The sequence below is a fragment of the Bombina bombina genome, chromosome 5, assembly GCF_027579735.1.
Source record: "Bombina bombina isolate aBomBom1 chromosome 5, aBomBom1.pri, whole genome shotgun sequence".
Taxonomy (NCBI): domain Eukaryota; kingdom Metazoa; phylum Chordata; class Amphibia; order Anura; family Bombinatoridae; genus Bombina; species Bombina bombina.
The window spans coordinates 84,380,521-84,400,155 of NC_069503.1; the positions used below are offsets into that span (position 1 = coordinate 84,380,521).

General features: G+C 38.1%; 1 protein-coding gene across 1 annotated transcript; it reads right to left on the minus strand.

Annotated features, from left to right (window-relative positions):
• Window positions 1-6,398: 6,398 nt before the first annotated feature.
• LOC128659223 (gastrula zinc finger protein XlCGF26.1-like) lies at window positions 6,399-9,255 on the minus strand. The gene is made up of 2 exons (XM_053712901.1): window positions 9,149-9,255; window positions 6,399-8,343 (listed from the first exon to the last, which is right to left on the minus strand). Exons 1-2 carry the CDS (start codon window positions 9,165-9,167, stop codon window positions 6,746-6,748), a joined length of 1,617 nt encoding a protein of 538 aa, XP_053568876.1. The 5' UTR covers window positions 9,168-9,255; the 3' UTR covers window positions 6,399-6,745.
• Between the last annotated feature and the right edge of the window lie 10,380 nt (window positions 9,256-19,635).

Below are 19,635 nucleotides of genomic sequence, written 5' to 3' on the forward strand. Positions count from 1 at the left end.
CCAGAACCAAATTCAAACTCCAAAGAGGAGAAATTGACTTAATGACAGGTTTTATACGAACCAAAGCTTGTACAAAACAATGAATATCAGGAAGATTAGCAATCCTTCTGTGAAAAAGAACAGAAAGAGCAGAGATTTGTCTTTCAAGAAACTTGCGGACAAACCTTTATCTAAACCATCCTGAAGAAATATAAGTCTTCCAGACTCTATAATATATCTCTCTAGATACAGATTTAGGAGCCTGCCACATAGTATCAATCACAGAGTCAGAGAAACCTCTTTGACCAAGAATCAAGCGTTCAAACTCCACACCTTAAAATTAAGGTTTTGAGATCCTGATGGAAAAAAGAACCTTGAGACAGAAAGACTGGTCTTAACGGAAGAGTCCACAGCTGGCAAGAGGCCATCCGGACAAGATCCGCATACCAAAACCTGTGAGGCCATGCTGGAGCTACCAGCAGGACAAACGAGCATTCCTTTAGAATATTAGAGAATACCCTTGGAAGAAGAACTAGAGGCAGAAAGATATAGGCAGGATGACACTTGTAAGGAAGAGATAATGCATCCACTGCCTCCGCCCGAGGATCCCTGGATCCGGACAGATACCAGGGAAGTTTCTTGTTTAGATGAGAAGCCATCAGATCTATTTCTGAGAGTTCCCACATATGAACAATCTGAGGAAATACCTCTGGGTGAAGACCATTCGCCCAGGTGCAACGTTTGGCGACTGAGATAATCCGCTTTCCAATTGTCCATACCTGGGATATGAACCGCAGAGATTAGACAGGAGCTGGATTCCGCCCAAACCAAAATTCGAGATACTTCTTTCATAGCCAGAGGACCGTGAGTCCCTCCTTGATGATTGATGTATGCCACAGTTGTGACATTGTCTATCTGAAAACAAATGAACAATTCTCTCTTCAGAAGAGGCCAAGACTGAAGAGCTCTGAAATTGCACGGAGTTCCAAAATATTGATCGGAAATCTCACCTCCTGAGATTCCCAAACCCCTTGTGCCGTCAGATACCCCCACACAGCTCCCCAACCTGTAAGACTTACATCTGTTGAGATTATAGTCCAGGTCGGAAGAACAAAGAAGCCCCCTGAACTAAACGATGGTGATCTGCCCACCATGTCAGAGAGTGTCGTATAATCGGTTTGAAGATATTAATTGAGATATCTTTGAGCAATCCCTGCACCATTGGTTCAGCATACAGAGCTGAAGAGGTCGCATGTGAAAACGAGCAAAGGAGATCGCATCTGATGCGGCAGTCCTAAGACCTAAAATTTCCATGCATAAGGCTACCAAAGGGAATGATTGTGACTGAAGGTTTTGACAAGCTGATATCAATGTTAAACTTCTCTTGTCTGACAAGGACAGAGTCATAGACACTGAATCTATTCTAGAAACCTAAAAAGGTTACACTTGTCTGAGGAATCAATGAACTGATTGGTAAATTGATCCTCCAACCCTGAACTTGAAGAAACAACACAAGTCGATTCGTATAAGATTCTTCGAAAATGAGAAGACTGAGCAAGTACCCAGATATTGTCCAATAAGGAAATACCAAAAAAACCCTGTTCCCTGATTACAGAAAGAAGGGCACCGAGAACCTTTGAAAAAAATTCTTGGAACTGAGGCTAGGCCAAACGGTAGAGCCACAAAACTGGTAATGCTTGTCTAAAAAGAGATTCTCAGACACTAAAAGTGATCTGGATGAATCGGAATATGTAGATACATATCCTGTAAATCTATTGTAGACATATAATGCCCTTGCTAAACAAAAGGCAGGACAGTCCTACAGTAACCATCTTGAATGTTGGTATCCTTACATAACGATTCAATATTGATAGATCCAGAACTGGTCTGAAGGAATTGACCTTCTTTGGTACAATGAAGAGATAAAATAAAACCCCAGCCCCTGTTCCAGAACTGGAACTGGCATAATTACTCCAGCCAACTCTAGATCTGAAACACATTTCAGAAATGCTGAGCTCCCTTCCGGTAATTCCCCCTCTTGTCCACCCTAGGGGCTACTATTCCCCAAAAGAGCGGCACTCCGAGGCAAAGGGCCGCTGGAGCGACGAGGGGTAAAGTCAGCGGGTGTCCTGCTGTTCGGGAGTTTGTTGTCACGGCGGCCGACCGGGAGTTCCAGGAGCCAGGCCAGCCCAGGAGGGTTTTTCCGAACAGAGACCAGCTCTTCTCTGACAAAGTACTCATCACCAAATAAATTAAAAAAAATGTCTGGGAAATCGCGGTTGCTCTCCAGAACCCAAATCCGCTGAGGAACAGAAGGGGATGAGGTGGTAGGGGTTCAACTCTTGCGGCCTGGCACAGCATGGCAAAACAGTAGATAGCAAGATCCCGATAGCCGGTGTGACAAGGAGTCAGGCAGGCAGTAGGGGCAGCCTTGGCTGTCTGGTATCTGTGACATCTCCCCCCCTTCAGTTCGGCAGATCTGGCTAGACCCTTAACGGGTATATATATATATATATATATCTCATCTCTCTCATCTATCTTTGCCATGTGTGTATTAAATTAAACATTATAAAAACTCAATCCTTTAATTACAGATCAAAAAATTTTAAAATATATTTTATTAAAGGGACACTCCAGTCAAAATTTAAATACACAGATGAATTACATCTTTGGATAGAAACATATTTGCAATAAACACGTATTGGCAAAAATGTTTCTAGTTAGAGTTACAACTATTTTAGTGATAATATTTTTCTCTGCACGTGCATGTGTAGCATAGCTAGATACTCTCAGTGCACCAGTATTTTAAACACTGCAGCTGCTCATAGCGCCAGTGGGTCTTGTATCATGTCAGCAATGAACAAATTGAGTCATTGGTAAAAGCACCTTAGGCTTTCTGAGCAAGTGCTGTGTTTAAAATGCTGGTGCATAGGGCATACTTAACCCCTTAACGACCAAGGACGTACGCCATACGTCCTAAAAAAAAATACAGTTAATGACCGAGGACGTATGGCGTATGTCCTTGGTCTGGAAAGCAGCTGGAAGCGATCCTGCTCGCTTCCAGCTGCTTTCCGGTTATTGCAGTGATGCCTCGATATGGAGGCCCTCTCTGCACCGGACATCGATGGCCGGTATCGTTGGTGGGTGGGAGCTTACGTGGGAGGCGGGTGAGCAGCCATCGATGCTCTGTGTGGAGTGGAGGGGGGAGGGATCGTGGGCAGGACCTACGGGGGCGCGCACGGGGCGGGAGCGGGTGGGAACCACTACACTACAGAAAAAACTGAAGTTAAAAGTAAAAAAAATTAATTTTTTTTAAGTAATAAAAATTGCATCTAAGGGATCTGGAAGGGGTGGGGGGTTGGTCTTGGGGGGGGGAAGCTACACTACAGAAAAGGGCATTTTTTTTTTAAAAAAAAGCACATTTTTTTACTAAACTGGGTACTGGCAGACAGATGTCAGTACCCAAGATGGCGCCCATTAAGGCAGAGGGGAAGGGGTAGAGAGCTGTTTGGTGGGGGATCAGTGAGGTTGGAGGCTAAGGGGGGAGCCTTCACATCAGCATATGCAAATATGCTTTTAAAAAAAAGGCCAAATACCTTTTATTTTAGTACTGGCAGAGTTTCTGCCAGTACTTAAGATGGCGGGACAATTGTGGGGTGGGGGAGGGAAGAGAGCTGTTTGGGAGGGATCAGTGGGTCTGATGTTTCAGGTGGGAGGCTGAGCTCTACACTAAAGCTAAAATTAACCCTGCAAGCTCCCTACAAGCTACATAATTAACCCCTTCACTGCTAGCCATAATACACGTGTGATGCGCAGCGGCATTTAGCGGCCTTCTAATTACCAAAAAGCAATGCCAAAGCCATATATGTCTGCTATTTCTGAACAAAGGGGATCCCAGAGAAGCATTTACAACCATTTGTGCCATAATTGCACAAGCTGTTTGTAAATAATTTCAGTGAGAAACCTAAAGTTTGTGAAAAAGTTTTTGAAAAAGGGAACTTTTTTTTATTTGATCGCATTTGGCGGTGAAATGGTGGCATGAAATATACCAAAATTGGCCTAGATCAATACTTTGGGTTGTCTACTAAAAAAAAATATATACATGTCAATGGATATTCAGATTCCTGAAAGATATCAGTGTTTTAATGTAACTAGCGCTAATTTTGAAAAAAAAAAAAATGGTTTGGAAATAGCAAAGTGCTACTTGTATTTATGGCCCTATAACTTACAAAAAAAGGAAAGAACATTTAAACATTGGGTATTTCTAAACTCAGGACAAAATTTACAAACTATTTAGCATGGGTGTTTTTTGGTGGTTGTAGATATGTAACAGATTTTGGGGGTCAAAGTTAGAAAAAGTGTGTTTTTTTTTCCATTTTTTCCCCATATTTTATAAAAAAATTATAGTAAATTATAAGATATGATGAAAATAATGGTATCTTTAGAAAGTCCATTTAATGGCGAGAAAAAACGGTATATAATATGTGTGGGTACAGTAAATGAGTAAGAGGAAAATTACAGCTAAACACAAACACCTAAAAAATTTAAAAATAGCCTCGGTGCCAAACGGACAGAAAATGGAAAAGTGCTGTGGTCATTAAGGGGTTAAATACACTTTTGAAACAACTATAACTTATTAGAAGCATTTTTTTTCTAATACATATATATTACAAAAATGCTTCTACTCAAAACTGAAATGCATAAACGTAGATTCCAATTTTGGCTGGAATGTCCCTTTAAGGTCATGTGAGGCCACACCCCTAACCATATCCTCAACCCACGCCCATTTGCAAAAGTGTCAGGAAATCGACTGTGCAAAAGGTAGAAACCCTACTTTCTAAACATGTTAAAGGTTTCTTCCCTTGTGAATCGTTTCATGAGTTTTCAGGACTACTCATTTGTGTAAAACATTTCCCACACTTTGTAGATGTAAAAGGCTTTTTCCCCTGTGTGAATCCTTTCATGAGTTTTCAGATTACTCATATCTGTAAAACGTTTTCCACACTCTGTACATGTGGGTCTTGTATCATGTTAGCAATAATCAAATTGAGTCATCACCAGATGGGTAAAAGCACTTTAGACAATCTGAGCAAGTGCTGTGTTTAAAATGCTGGTGCACGGGTCATACTTACATAAGCTTTTGAAACAACTATAACTTAGAAGCATTTTTTCTAATACATGTATATTACAAAAATTCTTCTACTCAAAACTGAAATGCATAAACGTAGATTCCAATTTTGGCTGGAATGTCCCTTTAAGGTCATGTGAGGCCCACACCCCTAACCATATCCTCAACCACGCCCATTTGCAAAGTGTCAGGAAATCGACTGTGCAAAAGGTAGAAGAAACCCTACTTTCTAAACATGTTAAAGGTTTCTTCCCTTGTGAATCGTTTCATGAGTTTTCAGACTACTCATTTGTGTAAAACATTTCCCACACTTTGTAGATGTAAAAGGCTTTTCCCCTGTGTGAATCCTTTCATGAGTTTTCAGATTACTCATATCTGTAAAACGTTTTCCACACTCTGTACATGTGGGTCTTGTATCATGTTAGCAATAATCAAATTGAGTCATCACCAGATGGTAAAAGCACTTTAGACAATCTGAGCAAGTGCTGTGTTTAAAATGCTGGTGCACGGGTCATACTTACATAAGCTTTTGAAACAACTATAACTTAGAAGCATTTTTTCTAATACATGTATATTACAAAAATGCTTCTACTCAAAACTGAAATGCATAAACGTAGATTCCAATTTTGGCTGGAATGTCCCTTTAAGGTCATGTGAGGCCACACCCCTAACCATATCCTCAACCACGCCCATTTGCAAAGTGTCAGGAAATCGACTGTGCAAAAGGTAGAAACCCTACTTTCTAAACATGTTAAAGGTTTCTTCCCTTGTGAATCGTTTCATGAGTTTTCAGACTACTCATTTGTGTAAAACATTTCCCACACTTTGTAGATGTAAAAGGCTTTTCCCCTGTGTGAATCCTTTCATGAGTTTTCAGATTACTCATATCTGTAAAACGTTTTCCACACTCTGTACATGTGGGTCTTGTATCATGTTAGCAATAATCAAATTGAGTCATCACCAGATGGATTAAAAGCACTTTAGGACAATCTGAGCAAGTGCTGTGTTTAAAATGCTGGTGCACGGGTCATACTTACATAAGCTTTTGAAACAACTATAACTTAGAAGCATTTTTTCTAATACATGTATATTACAAAAATTCTTCTACTCAAAACTGAAATGCATACACATGGATTACAATTTTGGCTGGAATGTCTCTTTAAAGGGACACTGAACCCACATTTTTTCTTTCCTGATTTAGATAGAGCATTCAATTTTAGGCAACTTTCTAATTTACTCCTATTATCAATTTTTCTTCGTTCTTTTGCTATCTTATTTGAAAAAGAAGGCATCTAAGCTTTTTTCTTGGTTCAGCACTCTGGACAGCACTTTTTGATTGGTGGATGAATTTATCCACCAATCAGCAAGGACAACCCAGGTTGTTCACCAAAAATGGCCCGACATCTAAACTTACATTCTTGCATTTCAAATAAAGATACCAAGAGAATACAGAAACTTTGATAATAGGAGTAAATTAGAAAGTTGCTTAAGGTTTTGTGCTCTATCTGAATCCCAAAAGAAAAAATTTGGGTTCAGTGTCCCTTTAAGGTTGTGTGAAGCCACACCCATAACCACACCCATTTGCAAAGTGTCAGGAATCGGCTGTGCTAAAGGTAGCAACCCTATTTTCTAACCATGTTAAAGGTTTCTTCCCTTGTGAATCCTTTCATGTCTTTTTAGATCACTCTTTTGTGTAAACCTTTTTCCACACTCTGTACATGTGAAAGGCTTTTCCCCTGTGTGAATCCTTTCATGCTTTTTCAGATCACTCTTTTGTGTAAAACCGATTCCACACTCTGTACATGTGAAAGGCTTTTCCCCTGTGTGAATCCTTTCATGATATTTCAGATGACTCATGTGTTTAAAACTTTTTCCACACTCTGTACATGTGAAAGGCTTTTCTCCTGTGTGAATCCTTTCATGAGTTTTCAGATTACTCTTTAGTGTAAATCTTTTTCCACACTCTGTACATGTGAACGGCTTTTCCCCTGTGTGAATCCTTTCATGAGTTTTCAGATGACTCTTTAGTGTAAAGCATTTTCCACACTCTGTACAAGTGAAAGATTTTTCTCCTGTGTGAAACCTTTCATGCTTTGTCAGAGCACTCTTTTGTTTAAAACTTTTTCCACACTCTATACATGTGAAAGGCTTTTCTCCTGTGTGAATCCTTTCATGCTTTGTCAGAGCACTCTTTTGTGTAAAACTTTTTCCACACTCTGTACATGTGAAAGGCTTTTCTCCTGTGTGACTTCTTTCATGAATTTTCAGACTACTCTTTAGTGTAAAACATTTTCCACACTCTGTACATGTGAAAGGATTTTCTCCTGTGTGAAACCTTTCATGAATTTTCAGACAATGCATTTGTGTAAAACTTTTTCTACACTCTGTACATGTGAAAGGCTTTTCCCCTGTGTGAATCATTTCATGCTTTTTCAGATCACTCTTTTGTGTAAAACTTTGTCCACACTCTGTACATGTGAAAGGATTTTCTCCTGTGTGAAACCTTTCATGAATTTTCAGACAATGCATTTGTGTAAAACTTTTTCCACACTCTGTACATGTGAAAGGTTTTTTTCCTGTGTGAATCCTTTCATGAGTTTTCAGATTACACTTTATTGTAAATCCTTTTCCACAGCATGTGCATGTGAACGGCTTTTCTCCTGTGTGAATCCTTTCATGCTTTTTCAGATCACTCTTTTCTATAAAACTTTTCCCACACTCTGTACATGTGAAAGGCTTTTCTCCTGTGTGAATCTTTTTATGAGTTTTCAGATGATTCATTTGTGTAAAACATTTGCCGCACTCAGTACATGTGTGTGGTTTCTCATCTGTGTGAATTTTGCAGTGCTCTAGTAGATTAGACTTCGATCTAAAGCTTTTCTCACATTCTGTAGATTTGAAAGGTTTCTCCTTTGTATGAATTATTTGGCTAGACTGTAGACTTTTCCCTTTTTTATTATGTTTTGAGTACTCAGTAAATGTGTGTGGTTTATCCTCAGGGATAATAATTTCACTAGATAAGGCATAAATGTTGTCCTCTTGTTTGATGACTGAATTACTCTCTGTACATAATGATTGCTGCGCAGTTCCTGCCAATTCACCATCTTCTTTAAATATCTGCTGTGATTTCCCCAATGTTTGTGAATAGTCATTGGTGTTTAAGACTACTGGAGTTTGCGGTATCATTCTGATGCTTCCTGTAGTGAAGGATGGACATGAATGATTCAAGAGTTTGTCTACATAAAAAGAAATGGAAGAAAAATAAGACTGGTGTATTCTTTAAAATATAATCCATCTCAATAAAAAAACAACAACATTTTTTATATTCAAAAATGTCTTCCTTTTTGTATTTTTAAATTTATTTTCCTGCATTAAACAAGGTGCGTGTGGATAATGCTCTCAGCCAGGGAACAAGTACATCTGTATTCTGGGCAAGAAGATGGCATCCACCATCTTCCTTTAACATTGCACAAGCAACTGCACATACAGCTCTGCCCAGCTCAACCAGTTGGGTGAGAACATGATGTCTTAATCATCACAGAATAAGTGAGATGTTTTTAAGAGGGTGTGGTTGTTTGATTTATATAAAAACAGCCAAAAACTTTATTAGTTTAATAATAATAATAATGTCACTGTAAAATTAAACACACAAATTAGTGGCGGTTCTGGTGTGGGGAACACTGGGGAAGTTGTGGGTGTTTCACACATGGGAACAAGGAAGGCATAAGTGTAGTTATGGGTGTTCCATGAGCGAGGTCAGGATAGGGGAAGGTGGAGTTGCAGGTATTCTGAGTACAGAACCAGGTCAGGGGGTGAGGTTAGGCAGTTGTTGGACATGATCTGTCTAAAAAGGACGGGGGGGGGGGTATTATTTTTTACCCTGATCCTCATCCCAATGGGGGCTGCTCCTTCTTTATAACTGTCACTGACACAAATGTTCTTAATAGATGCAGATATAAAATAATAGTTTATATTTGTTTAATGAGTGATCTATTCTATTTTCCCAGTAATTAAAGTCAGCATAATATCTATTTTACTCACCCAGCACATATGAGTTCATGCTGATAACAGGCTCCAATGTCTGATCAGGAAGAAGGTTCCCTTATTCACTCCAGTTACATCAATACCGGATATCTCTCAGTGCTCTGGCCGTGTCTGTAAAATGTATATTAAATGGTTTAGACAGATAATAATAAATAATGGTTTTGATTAACTGTACGTATGGTATAATTAAAGACACGCATAACAATTCATGTGATACAGATCAGCTGATTAGATTATTACATATGTGCTATTGACAAAGTGAGAGGGGTGGTGTGAGTGCTAATTAAATGGTTAATGCTTAAATCCCTAAGTGGTCTGATAAATCTCAAAATACAGACTATTGAGTAGAGAAGTGAGGATAAGGAGTGGGATAAGCGCTCCACAAATAGAGCTAACCAGAAAAATATATAGAATGGAATGACAAGAGACCCAATGTTGCCAAGAAATAATTTTTTTTTTATACATAATGAATTTATATAGCGTTTTTTTTGCAAATATCCTAATTTATAATTAAATGATAACACATACATAAAATACAAAGGATGCCGGCATCAAAAATAATAAAACATCATAAAATGTATTTAAAAAACAAAGGTAATACTAGCGAAAATATCTAGGAAGAGGAGGGGAATCGGCCGATATATTAGGACACAATGTAAAAGTTATCAGCTTAATTTTGGGCAAAAATCTGATAAACAGTGATAAAAAATATATATATATAAACTTGATTAAGGCAGATAATTATTGTCACAACAATCTTATACCGTTATGTTTTACCAATAATACGACCATAGGATTAGGTAGAGTCCTGACGGCTGTTAAGCACAGTGTATGGTGGATGCGTCTAATCTATTAGCCGTTAGGAGTAACTGTGAGTGATGAGCCATGAGGTTTGACGTCACGTCACCAGACTGGTAATATTCCTCCAATCGTTGTGACGAGCCTAGACACAGTAATCGTTTGAAATAGTGTCCCAGTTGAAAGTATACAATTATGTCAATATGTGATTACTATGTAACAGTTAGTAGCGATACTTGCAAATGTCCGATGGTCTTCTCCAGATTATGTAGCGGGTTTATTATATCAGCGGCTCAAGATAGTGTGAGATGTTAATCCGTTCTTTTTTTATCCGTTCTTTTTTTAGAAAGTCCGTCTTTTTTCCAATAGAGCTCCTAAGCACTTTGTTGTTATCCGTAGTATTGTATCAAGTTAAGCTATAATGGGAGCAAGATAGAACAAAGGGGCACACAGGAATTATTCATATATCCGTCTCAGTGTATATTCAAGGAGATAGAAATGAACCTGTTATAGTGCTGGTGAAGCAGTTCAGCACATGAGTGGCTGTAGATAAAGTTAGGAATGTTACACACAGGAATTATTCATATATCTTCTCTCTATATATATCATAGCGATAGAAATGAACCTGTGAGTTGCAACAATATTGACAATAAGTATCAGGAAACAGGAGTAAGCAAATCTACGCATTTTGGCAGTGTTAGCTGCCTTTATCAAGACCTATATGTGCTATTGATTCAGCACAAGCATTTAGTACAGTTAGCTCTGTGTGTGTTACATTTGCACCTTAAATATGAATCTTTTCAGATCATACAACATAATGGTAGAAAATCTATTTAATTGGGGACCTATCACAACTTTACAAACATATAACAATCTTTGTTTTTCATCATTTATATGAAACAATATTTTCTCCTGAAAGAAATGTTAAAGGGACACTGAACCCAATTTTTTTGATTTGTGATTCAGATAGAGCACAAAATCTTAAGCAACTCTCTAATTTACTCCTATTATCAAATTTTCTTTATTCTCTTGGTATCTTTTTTTTATTTTTTTTATTGAGATTAATGACCTTTTAAACACCACGCAGGGTGTGCAACAAAAAAGGGAAAAATAACAACATCTCATACAATTATAAATGTAGACTCAGAATACAATATCTTTAGCACATTTAAGCGGGCAATGAGCGTAAATAATAATTCAGAGTAGCCTATGACATAAAAATAAAATCTGATTTAACAAAAATACATTAATCTCAGTATCTCTATAGTCCAATATCTGGGCTTTTTATTTCTTTTATTATCTAAAAGAGGCTACGTTATACTACATGAATATTCAATTGACTGATCGAATGAGACCCCAACCGACCAGAACAAAACCAAGACTGATTCGACACAAAACAGAACAGGGCCAAGCAAGGCAAGGTACAGCAAAAAATAAAAAAAACAAAAAAGAGAACAGGACAAAACCAAACAAGACACAACAGGACAAAACAAGACAAGAAACAAAAAAAAAAAAAAAAGGGAACACTCCAGAGACTTCCCCCTCCCAAACCTTTCCTCTTATCACCAAAACAGTACATAACCTCAATTGGGCAGTTCTCCTCTAAGACAAGCTTCCAAAACAGAAACAGAGTTTCGAAACGGAAATATATATTGTTTCTGCACTCCTATAGGTAAACTTTGTAGGAAATTAATCCATTTATTAAGAAATCTTTTAATTTCCTGTTCTGAGTCGATCGATGTATCATATTGTTCAATAGTTAGTTTTAAATACATATTATTTATAAATTGCGAGAAACTTGGATTTCCAAGAAGAAAAAATAATGTTCCTGGCACATAAAATTGTAAAATTTATAAACAACATATTCAGATTGGGCATCGAGGGCATCCTTTCGTATAACAGAATGATATCATCTATTTTAAGGTGAAACTGTTGCCTAAGTATTTTTGAGAGCCAAAATGATATTTTAGCCCAGAAGGTTGCGACCTTTGGACAGCTCCAAATACAATGAGTCAAATTTGCATTTGGGAAATTACATCTCCAGCAGACATAACATTGATTTTTATTCCAGAGACTTAATGCGTGGGGTGTTACATACGTGCGATTAATTAATTTTAGTTGCGACTCTCTCCAAGCTAATAATGGAGTAGCTTGCCAGGCCCTCAAAAAGCTTTTGCTTATCGCTTCGCTGTTAATCCCTGGCATATCAATTGTCCACCTTTGTGCCAATCGAGTGAGATGCTTCTATCCTTCTTTTTGTAATAACAACTTATACCAGTAGGAGATGGAATGCATACCAGCATGGAAGAGGGCAATCCCTGTATGCAGATCCTCCCAGCTTGTACTATCAAAAGTAGTTTTCCTAGTGTTCAAATAATGTCTGACTTGTAAATATCCAAAAAAGTCTTTATGGTCTATTCCATACTTACTTTTAATGCTTTCAAATGAATGAACATTTCCGGTCTCCTAGTTGATACATTGGTCAAAATAGACCAGGCCGCTAACCTGCCAATTTTTAAAGATCTTGTTGTTTATTCCTTCTATGAATTCAGGATTACCTATAATGGGTAAATATTTGGAATAGCTATGGTTAACTTTTATAAATTTACATATCTTGTGCCATGCAATAATAGGGTTTTTAAAAGTACACATCCTTTTCAACAAAATGGGTAATTTAGATATGTTTAAGTGAATGAGAGCTTTAAGCGAGAAAGGCAAGAAAAGGTCCTGTTCTAATTCCTTTATTTGAAAATGTCTCACATCTAATAGCCAATCTCGGATGATTTTTATTAGACAAGCCCAATTATATTTTTGAAGACATGGAAAACCGAATCCTGCCGAGTCTCTCTCGAGAGCAAGTTTATTTAGGGACAATTTAACTTTCTCTTTTCCCCATAAAAAAATCCTAAAGGCTTTATTCAGTCTTCTTAAATCGAAAGGTTTTTATAAATAAAGGCATATTCTGCATAATATATAGAAATTTGGGGAGAATTATCATTTTGACTAAATTTATTTTGCCTGCTAGAGTGAGAGGGAAATTTAACCATCTTAACAAATCATTTTCCACTTTATTAATTAGCCCTACGAAATTTTCCTCGAACCATTTTTCTGGAGATATATTAACATTAATCCCCAAATACCTCAAACTTTCAACTTCTTTAAAGGGACAGTCACTTTTATAGTTTCCTGACTCTTGAAGCCATAGTATTTCAGATTTTTGTGAGTTTACCTTATACCCAGAAAAAGTACTAAAACTATCGAGGATTTTCATAAGTTTTGGAATGTTTTCACCTGCATTACTAATAAACACCAGTAGATCGTCAGCATAGAGGGATATTCTAAATTCTTTAGGGCCAACTCTAATACCATGCATATTATTCCTCAGCACTATTGCTAATGGTTCTATACTTAAATTAAAAAGCAGGGGCGATAACGGACATCCTTGCCTGGTCCCTTTATTCAGTTGAAAACTCTCAGAAAGTAAACCATTTACAACTAGAGCTGATAATGGGTTATCGTATAATTTGTAAATAAATTTGAGAAAGTTACCTTTAAGGCCAAAACGTGCTAAAGAATTAAAAAGGTGCTGCCACTCTATCGCATCGAAAGCTTTTTCGGCATCTATGGCAATTACTGCCTTATCATTGCCTAAATGCGGGTTTTCCTTAGCCTGAACATTATAATAATCCACTGTTAAAATCAATTTCCTTAAGTTGGTAAAGGATGACCTACCTTTCATAAAACCTGTTTGGTCACTGTGTATTAAATTTGGTAACAACTTCTGGAGTCTCGCTGCTATTATTGCTGTTAGTATCTTGTAGTCAGAAATAAGCAATGATATTGGACGATAAGCGTCTAGAGATTCAGGGTCTTTACCTTTTTTGGGGATTAGAATAATTGTTGACTTAGTAAATTCTTTAAAAAAACTTGCACCTTCGATATAAAAATAATTAAATATATCAACCAAATTTTTTACAATATTATTTTGCAAAATTTTATAATATTCATTTGGGAGCGCATCAGGCCCTGCAGCTTTATTACAAGCTAAATGTCTGATTACTTTCTCAACTTCATCCTGCGTAATTGGACTGTTTAGATCTTTTAAATCTTCCTCTAGAAGATATGGTAGATTACATGATTCCCAGAACATTCTCTTATTATCCTCATTGCTTACAGAAGATGAAAAAATTTGCTTGTAATATTTTAAGAATTCAGCGCTAATATCGTTAAGTTGAGTTAGTCTTTTCTTGTCACTTTTTAATCGCCAAAATAGATCTTGAGCCCTTAGTTGCTTTAACCAGGTTAGAAAGGCATTTGCCCATTTCCCCCCCGTGTCTGTAATACTTTGCATTTGATTTTAAATCTTCTATAGCCGCGTTCTGATGTAAAAAAAATTCCCTTTCCCTCTTCGCTTGCTGGTATGCACTCCATCTCCCACTTGACATTATATGCGTTAACTAATTGATTGGAGAGTTGTGTACTGCGCTCACTATTCTTTTTTTTAAGATGGCACAAGTATGCTTTTACTTCTCCCCGCAAAACAGCTTTAGAAGCTTGCCACACAATTTCAGGATTTTGGACCGAGTTTTGGTTAATAAGAATATATTCTTTCCATTTTTCATTTAGCAAATTTTTAAATTTAGAATTGTTGATAAGATATTTTGGGAAACTAAACGAAAAGTGAGATCTTTTTATCAGATCACTTTGCAGTTGCAACGTGATAGGAGCGTGATCTGACAGAATAATTGCAGAGATATCTGCCCTTTGAAAGAGTTTTATGAGTTTTAGATTCACATGTATATTCTTTTAAATCAGGGTTTTGCAATCTCCAGATGTCCACCAGATTTAATGTTTTTTTAAAAATTTTTAGGAGATTTGTCTCAGCCTTATAACTTTTATTTTTTCTTTGATTCTTGTTTTTAACTCTGTGTAAGCGATCCAGAGGGTATTGTGTAATTAAATTTAAATCACCCGCAATAATCAGACCATCATCTAAATAATTTGTTAATTTGCTAGTTAAATTCTTCCAAAACTCTTTATCACCGTTATTTGGAGCATAGATATTACATAACGTATATTTATAGTTAGCTATAACTACCTGTACTACAATGAATCTGCCATCTTCGTCAATATATTTATGTATAATTTTGTAATCTAAATTTCTGTGGAACAATATTGCTACGCCCCTCTTCCTTTTAGTGCCCGAGGTAGCCACCACTTCTCCAACCCAGCCTGATTTATGTTTAAGAGCTTCATTGGCTACCAAAATAGGTTTCTTGTAAGAAGGCAATTTGAGCATTACACACCTTTAAATGTTTCAAAATGGCCTTTCGCTTAATGGGAGTTGTTATTCCACGGACGTTCCATGAAACCAAGTTAATAACCTTATCACTCATATTTTATTTATGTACCACATAGGGATTGACCACCAGCCTTACATATAATACGTGAGAGGAAAGGCCGGGGAGAAGGAGAGAAAGAAAGGAGAAGAGGAGAAGGGGGCAAAAGCAACAGGGAGAAAGAGAGAGAAAAAAAAAAAAAGAAAAAGGGAAAGAGGGGCAAACCCCCCTTTAGGATAAAAAATCTTTTGTATCCCTTTCATTAAGACTTTTTAGCATTACTATTTCCTGCATCAAAGGTTTTACCTAGGAGCAGATGTAATTAAATACTAATCAATTGCTTCTAGTCAATCCTGGATATTGTCCAGAAAAGAATTTGCTTCTGATTTGTTAGACAGAACATGCCACACTCCAGACTTTAATACTTTGATCTTAGCTGGGTATAATAGAAAATAATTAAAACCTTTCTCTATTAATTTAGAACAAAAAGGAGCCATTTCTTTTCTGCGATTGGAGGTCTCGGATGAATAATCTTGAAATAAAAATATTTTTTTGTCATTTACATGAACTGTGGCTTTCTTTTTCCTATAATAACTCATAATAGCTACTTTGTCTTGAAAATGTGAAAATTTGACAATTATGGGTCTATTCATTATTGTGCCACCGGGTCTATTTTTCTCGGGTCCTAATCAGGTACCTAGTTAATGGACTGTAACCTTTCTGTTTCTCCAACTGCTGGGTTTATACAGAGTTTCTTTTTGTGTTGAAAATGCATGTAATGTCATTATTGTTCCTACACCATTGAGACCCTTAGTAAAAAAAAAAAAGAAACATTTTTTTCCTTGTTACTTGGTTCTCATCTGTCTCGGGGGCCGGCAAGGATAGCTGGACCTCAACACAGATATATAACACCCGCTAATACTTAGCACTTCATGTTCCTGCTGACATAACCCTTTCCCCCTCCCTCCCCCCCTCACCTTCCCTCTTCCCCCCCCCTCGGTTCATCTAATCTATTATAATATTTCAGGTTAATAATTGGTAATATGCTTAAATATTATCTTTTTGTTTAATATTAATATTTTGCTCACTATATATGTTTCTAAAATGACTAGCTAAAGGCACATTCCCTTTAGAGTTTAACTGAAAAGTTATACTGTTGCAGCGTTTGCACTGCAGGTGGTTGTGAGATTACTTTGAAAATTGTTTTTCTTTCATACAGAATATATTGGCTCAGGGTGAGTGCTGAATACTGAGCTATATAGAGTGTGTGCATAATCTTCTCTTGGATTCGTTCTCTTAAAGGATCCTTACTGACCCTTCTTTCCCTACCTTCTGCTTGTTTCTCCCTCTCTCTTACCTCCTCTCTCCCCCCCCTTTTTTTTTTTTTTATACAATGGCCCCTCCGGATCTTAGATCAAAAGTACACCCTACCAGATTCCTCACTATAAATGTAAAAGGAATTAATAGTCCTGTAAAACGCTCAATAGTGTCACGTGAGCTACATAAACTTCAGGGGGACCTGTTTTTCCTCCAGGAAACACATTTCGCTAAACAAAGAACCCAAGTGACATAACCACAGATACCCAGTTGCGTTTTTTTGCTTCAGGACCCCGTAAACACAACGGAGTAGGCATACTCATACATCATAAGGTCCCTTTCCAGGCACAAATAGTGGAACGGGATAAAGAGGGCAGATTTATCATAGTGGTGGGATTACTACATGGCAGACTAGTCACTCTAGTTAATGTATATGCCCCAAATACAGCACAACACATCTTTTTCAAGGCTCTTTCCACCAAACTCCTTGAGCTCTCCAAAGGAGTTATGATTCTGGGCGGTGACTTTAACGCACCACTGATCCCTAGACTGGACACGTCCAACGGGGTCTCCAGCGTTCCATATAATGTTTTGAAACATATTAATAACACCATGAAAACACACCTGTTACACGACTTCTGGCGCACTTTGCACCCAACAGAGACTGACTTCACATACTACTTGAACCCACATATGAAATACTCACGTATTGACTACTTCTTTACGGACTCCCAGGGAATTGCATACATCTCACATAGTGACATTTCACCCATTACATGGTCTGACCATGCACCAGTCTCGTGCGTGATGCACTGGCCCGACACTCCAGATACGCCTTATTTGTGGCGATTAGATGATTCTCTTATAAATTGTCCACTGATAGTCGAAGACATTAATACCAATCTGACTGAATACTTCTCTATCAACCTGACGGAACAGATGCTGCTAACTACAGTCTGGGAAGCGCACAAAAGTGTAGTGAGAGGACTCTTTATAAAACATAAAAGCAGAGTAGAGAGGCAAGCTAGAGAGAAATATAACCACACCCTATTACAAATAACGAAACTGGAATAACAGCACAAAAGGGACCCCTCAGACTTTATTGGCTAATCTGACATCAGTTAGGTCTGACTTTAAAATATTATTACAAGACGAGAACCAGAAGAGAGCACTGTTTCTGAAACAAAAATATTATGAAGGGGGCGACAAAGTTGGAAAACTACTTGCTAGGGCCCTCCGTCATTCTCAATTAAAAGCTCACGTCTACACAATAAAAGACAAAGACGGCAAAACCCATAAAGACAGCCCTAATATCGCGGAGACTTTCCGCATTTACTATAGCCATTTATATAACCTTAAATCCTCCTCACCTGACTCCACCCCAGGTGGTAATCAAGAGAAACTTAAGATAGCAAAATATTTAGAGGGTATACGCCTGGCTACTTTGCCGCAGGAGACTGTAGAGTTCCTCGAATCGCCCCTTACACAGGAGGAAATACAGACCGCTCTTTCTGACCAAATGGGAAAAGCCCGGGCCCAGATGGCTTTGGGGCCAAATATTACAAAACTTTCTTACCTACACTACTGCCCCACGTACAACATTTATTTAATGACCTAGCAGAACTAGAGGCACTACCTGAAACTATGTTGACTGCTTATATCACTGTGCTACCAAAGCCGGGTAAACCCGCAGACATCCCCCAAAGTTATAGGCCAATCTCGCTGTTGAATTCCGATATAAAACTTCTGGCCAAAACTTTGACTAACAGAATTAATACCATTCTACCTATGCTAATTTCCCAAGATCAGGTAGGGTTTGTCCAGGGGAGGGAGGTGAGGGACAACACCATAAAGGTGCTTCAGCTAATAGAATATTCAAAAAAATAACCTCACTCCGATAGCCTTGCTGTCTACCGACGCCGAAAAGGCTTTCGATAGGGTGAATTGGCAGTTTCTTAGAAGCACAATGGAGAAGATGGGTTTTGGCAGGAGGTTCCTGGGGTTGGTCTTTGCTCTATATTCGACGCCTAACGCTAGGGTTAAGGTTAATAATATTCTCTTATCCCCTTTTATGATCACAAATGGTACTAGGCAGGGGTGCCCTTTGTCCCCCTTGCTGTTTGCCATTTCAATAGACTCTGGTGTGCAGTATTAGAGCAAACCACTTGGTGCAAGGGGTTCACGTAGGTAACAGGGAATATAAAATCGCAATGTATGCGGATGACCTCTTATTTACGCTCACTGAGATAGAAACCTCAATCCCTGCTCTACTGAGTGAGTTTAGTGATTATGGGAGAGTATCCCATTTCCTCCTTAACAACACTAAGTCAGAGTTGTTAGGCATTGATCTGGCTCCAGCCACTTTGCTATGGCTCAAAACTAATAGCCCCTTTGTCCTTTGTAACACATCGCTGAAATATCTTGGCGTCAGGCTCTCAGCCAGGGTATCTGAAATGTTTGAGGCCAATTACGTAACTCTCAAAACTGACATCTCTAGGGACTTATCAGCATGGAAACACAAATTGATATCATGGCTGGGAAGAAAATGTAGTTAAAATGAATATTCTCCCAAGAGTATTGTATATCTTACAGGCCATGCCCATTCCTCTTCCATATTCTTTTCTTCTCTCCCTGCAAAGATTAATTGAAGACTATATCTGGAAAGATATCAAGCCCAGGGTGAATAAGAAGACCATGTATCTCCCCAGGGAGGAGGGCGGGTTGGGGCTTCCAAATCTCCTTCTCTATAGAAGAGCTATCCTCTTGCAGAGGGTGGTTGAATGGTGTCATAGCAACCCACAAAAAGAATGGATTGAGCTTGATGCTAATATCTTTCGGGTGGGGAATCTCGCCTCCCTCCCATGGACTGACAAAAAATTTAGGCCATCAACTGTAGCGCTTTACCCCTTGACTAGTGTGATGTTAGATGAATGGGACAAAACGGTTAGAACAGATTCTCACATATCCACGGTGTGCTCCCCGCTGTCCCCAGTGTACGGTAACCCGGGGATCCCAATACATACGGTATTA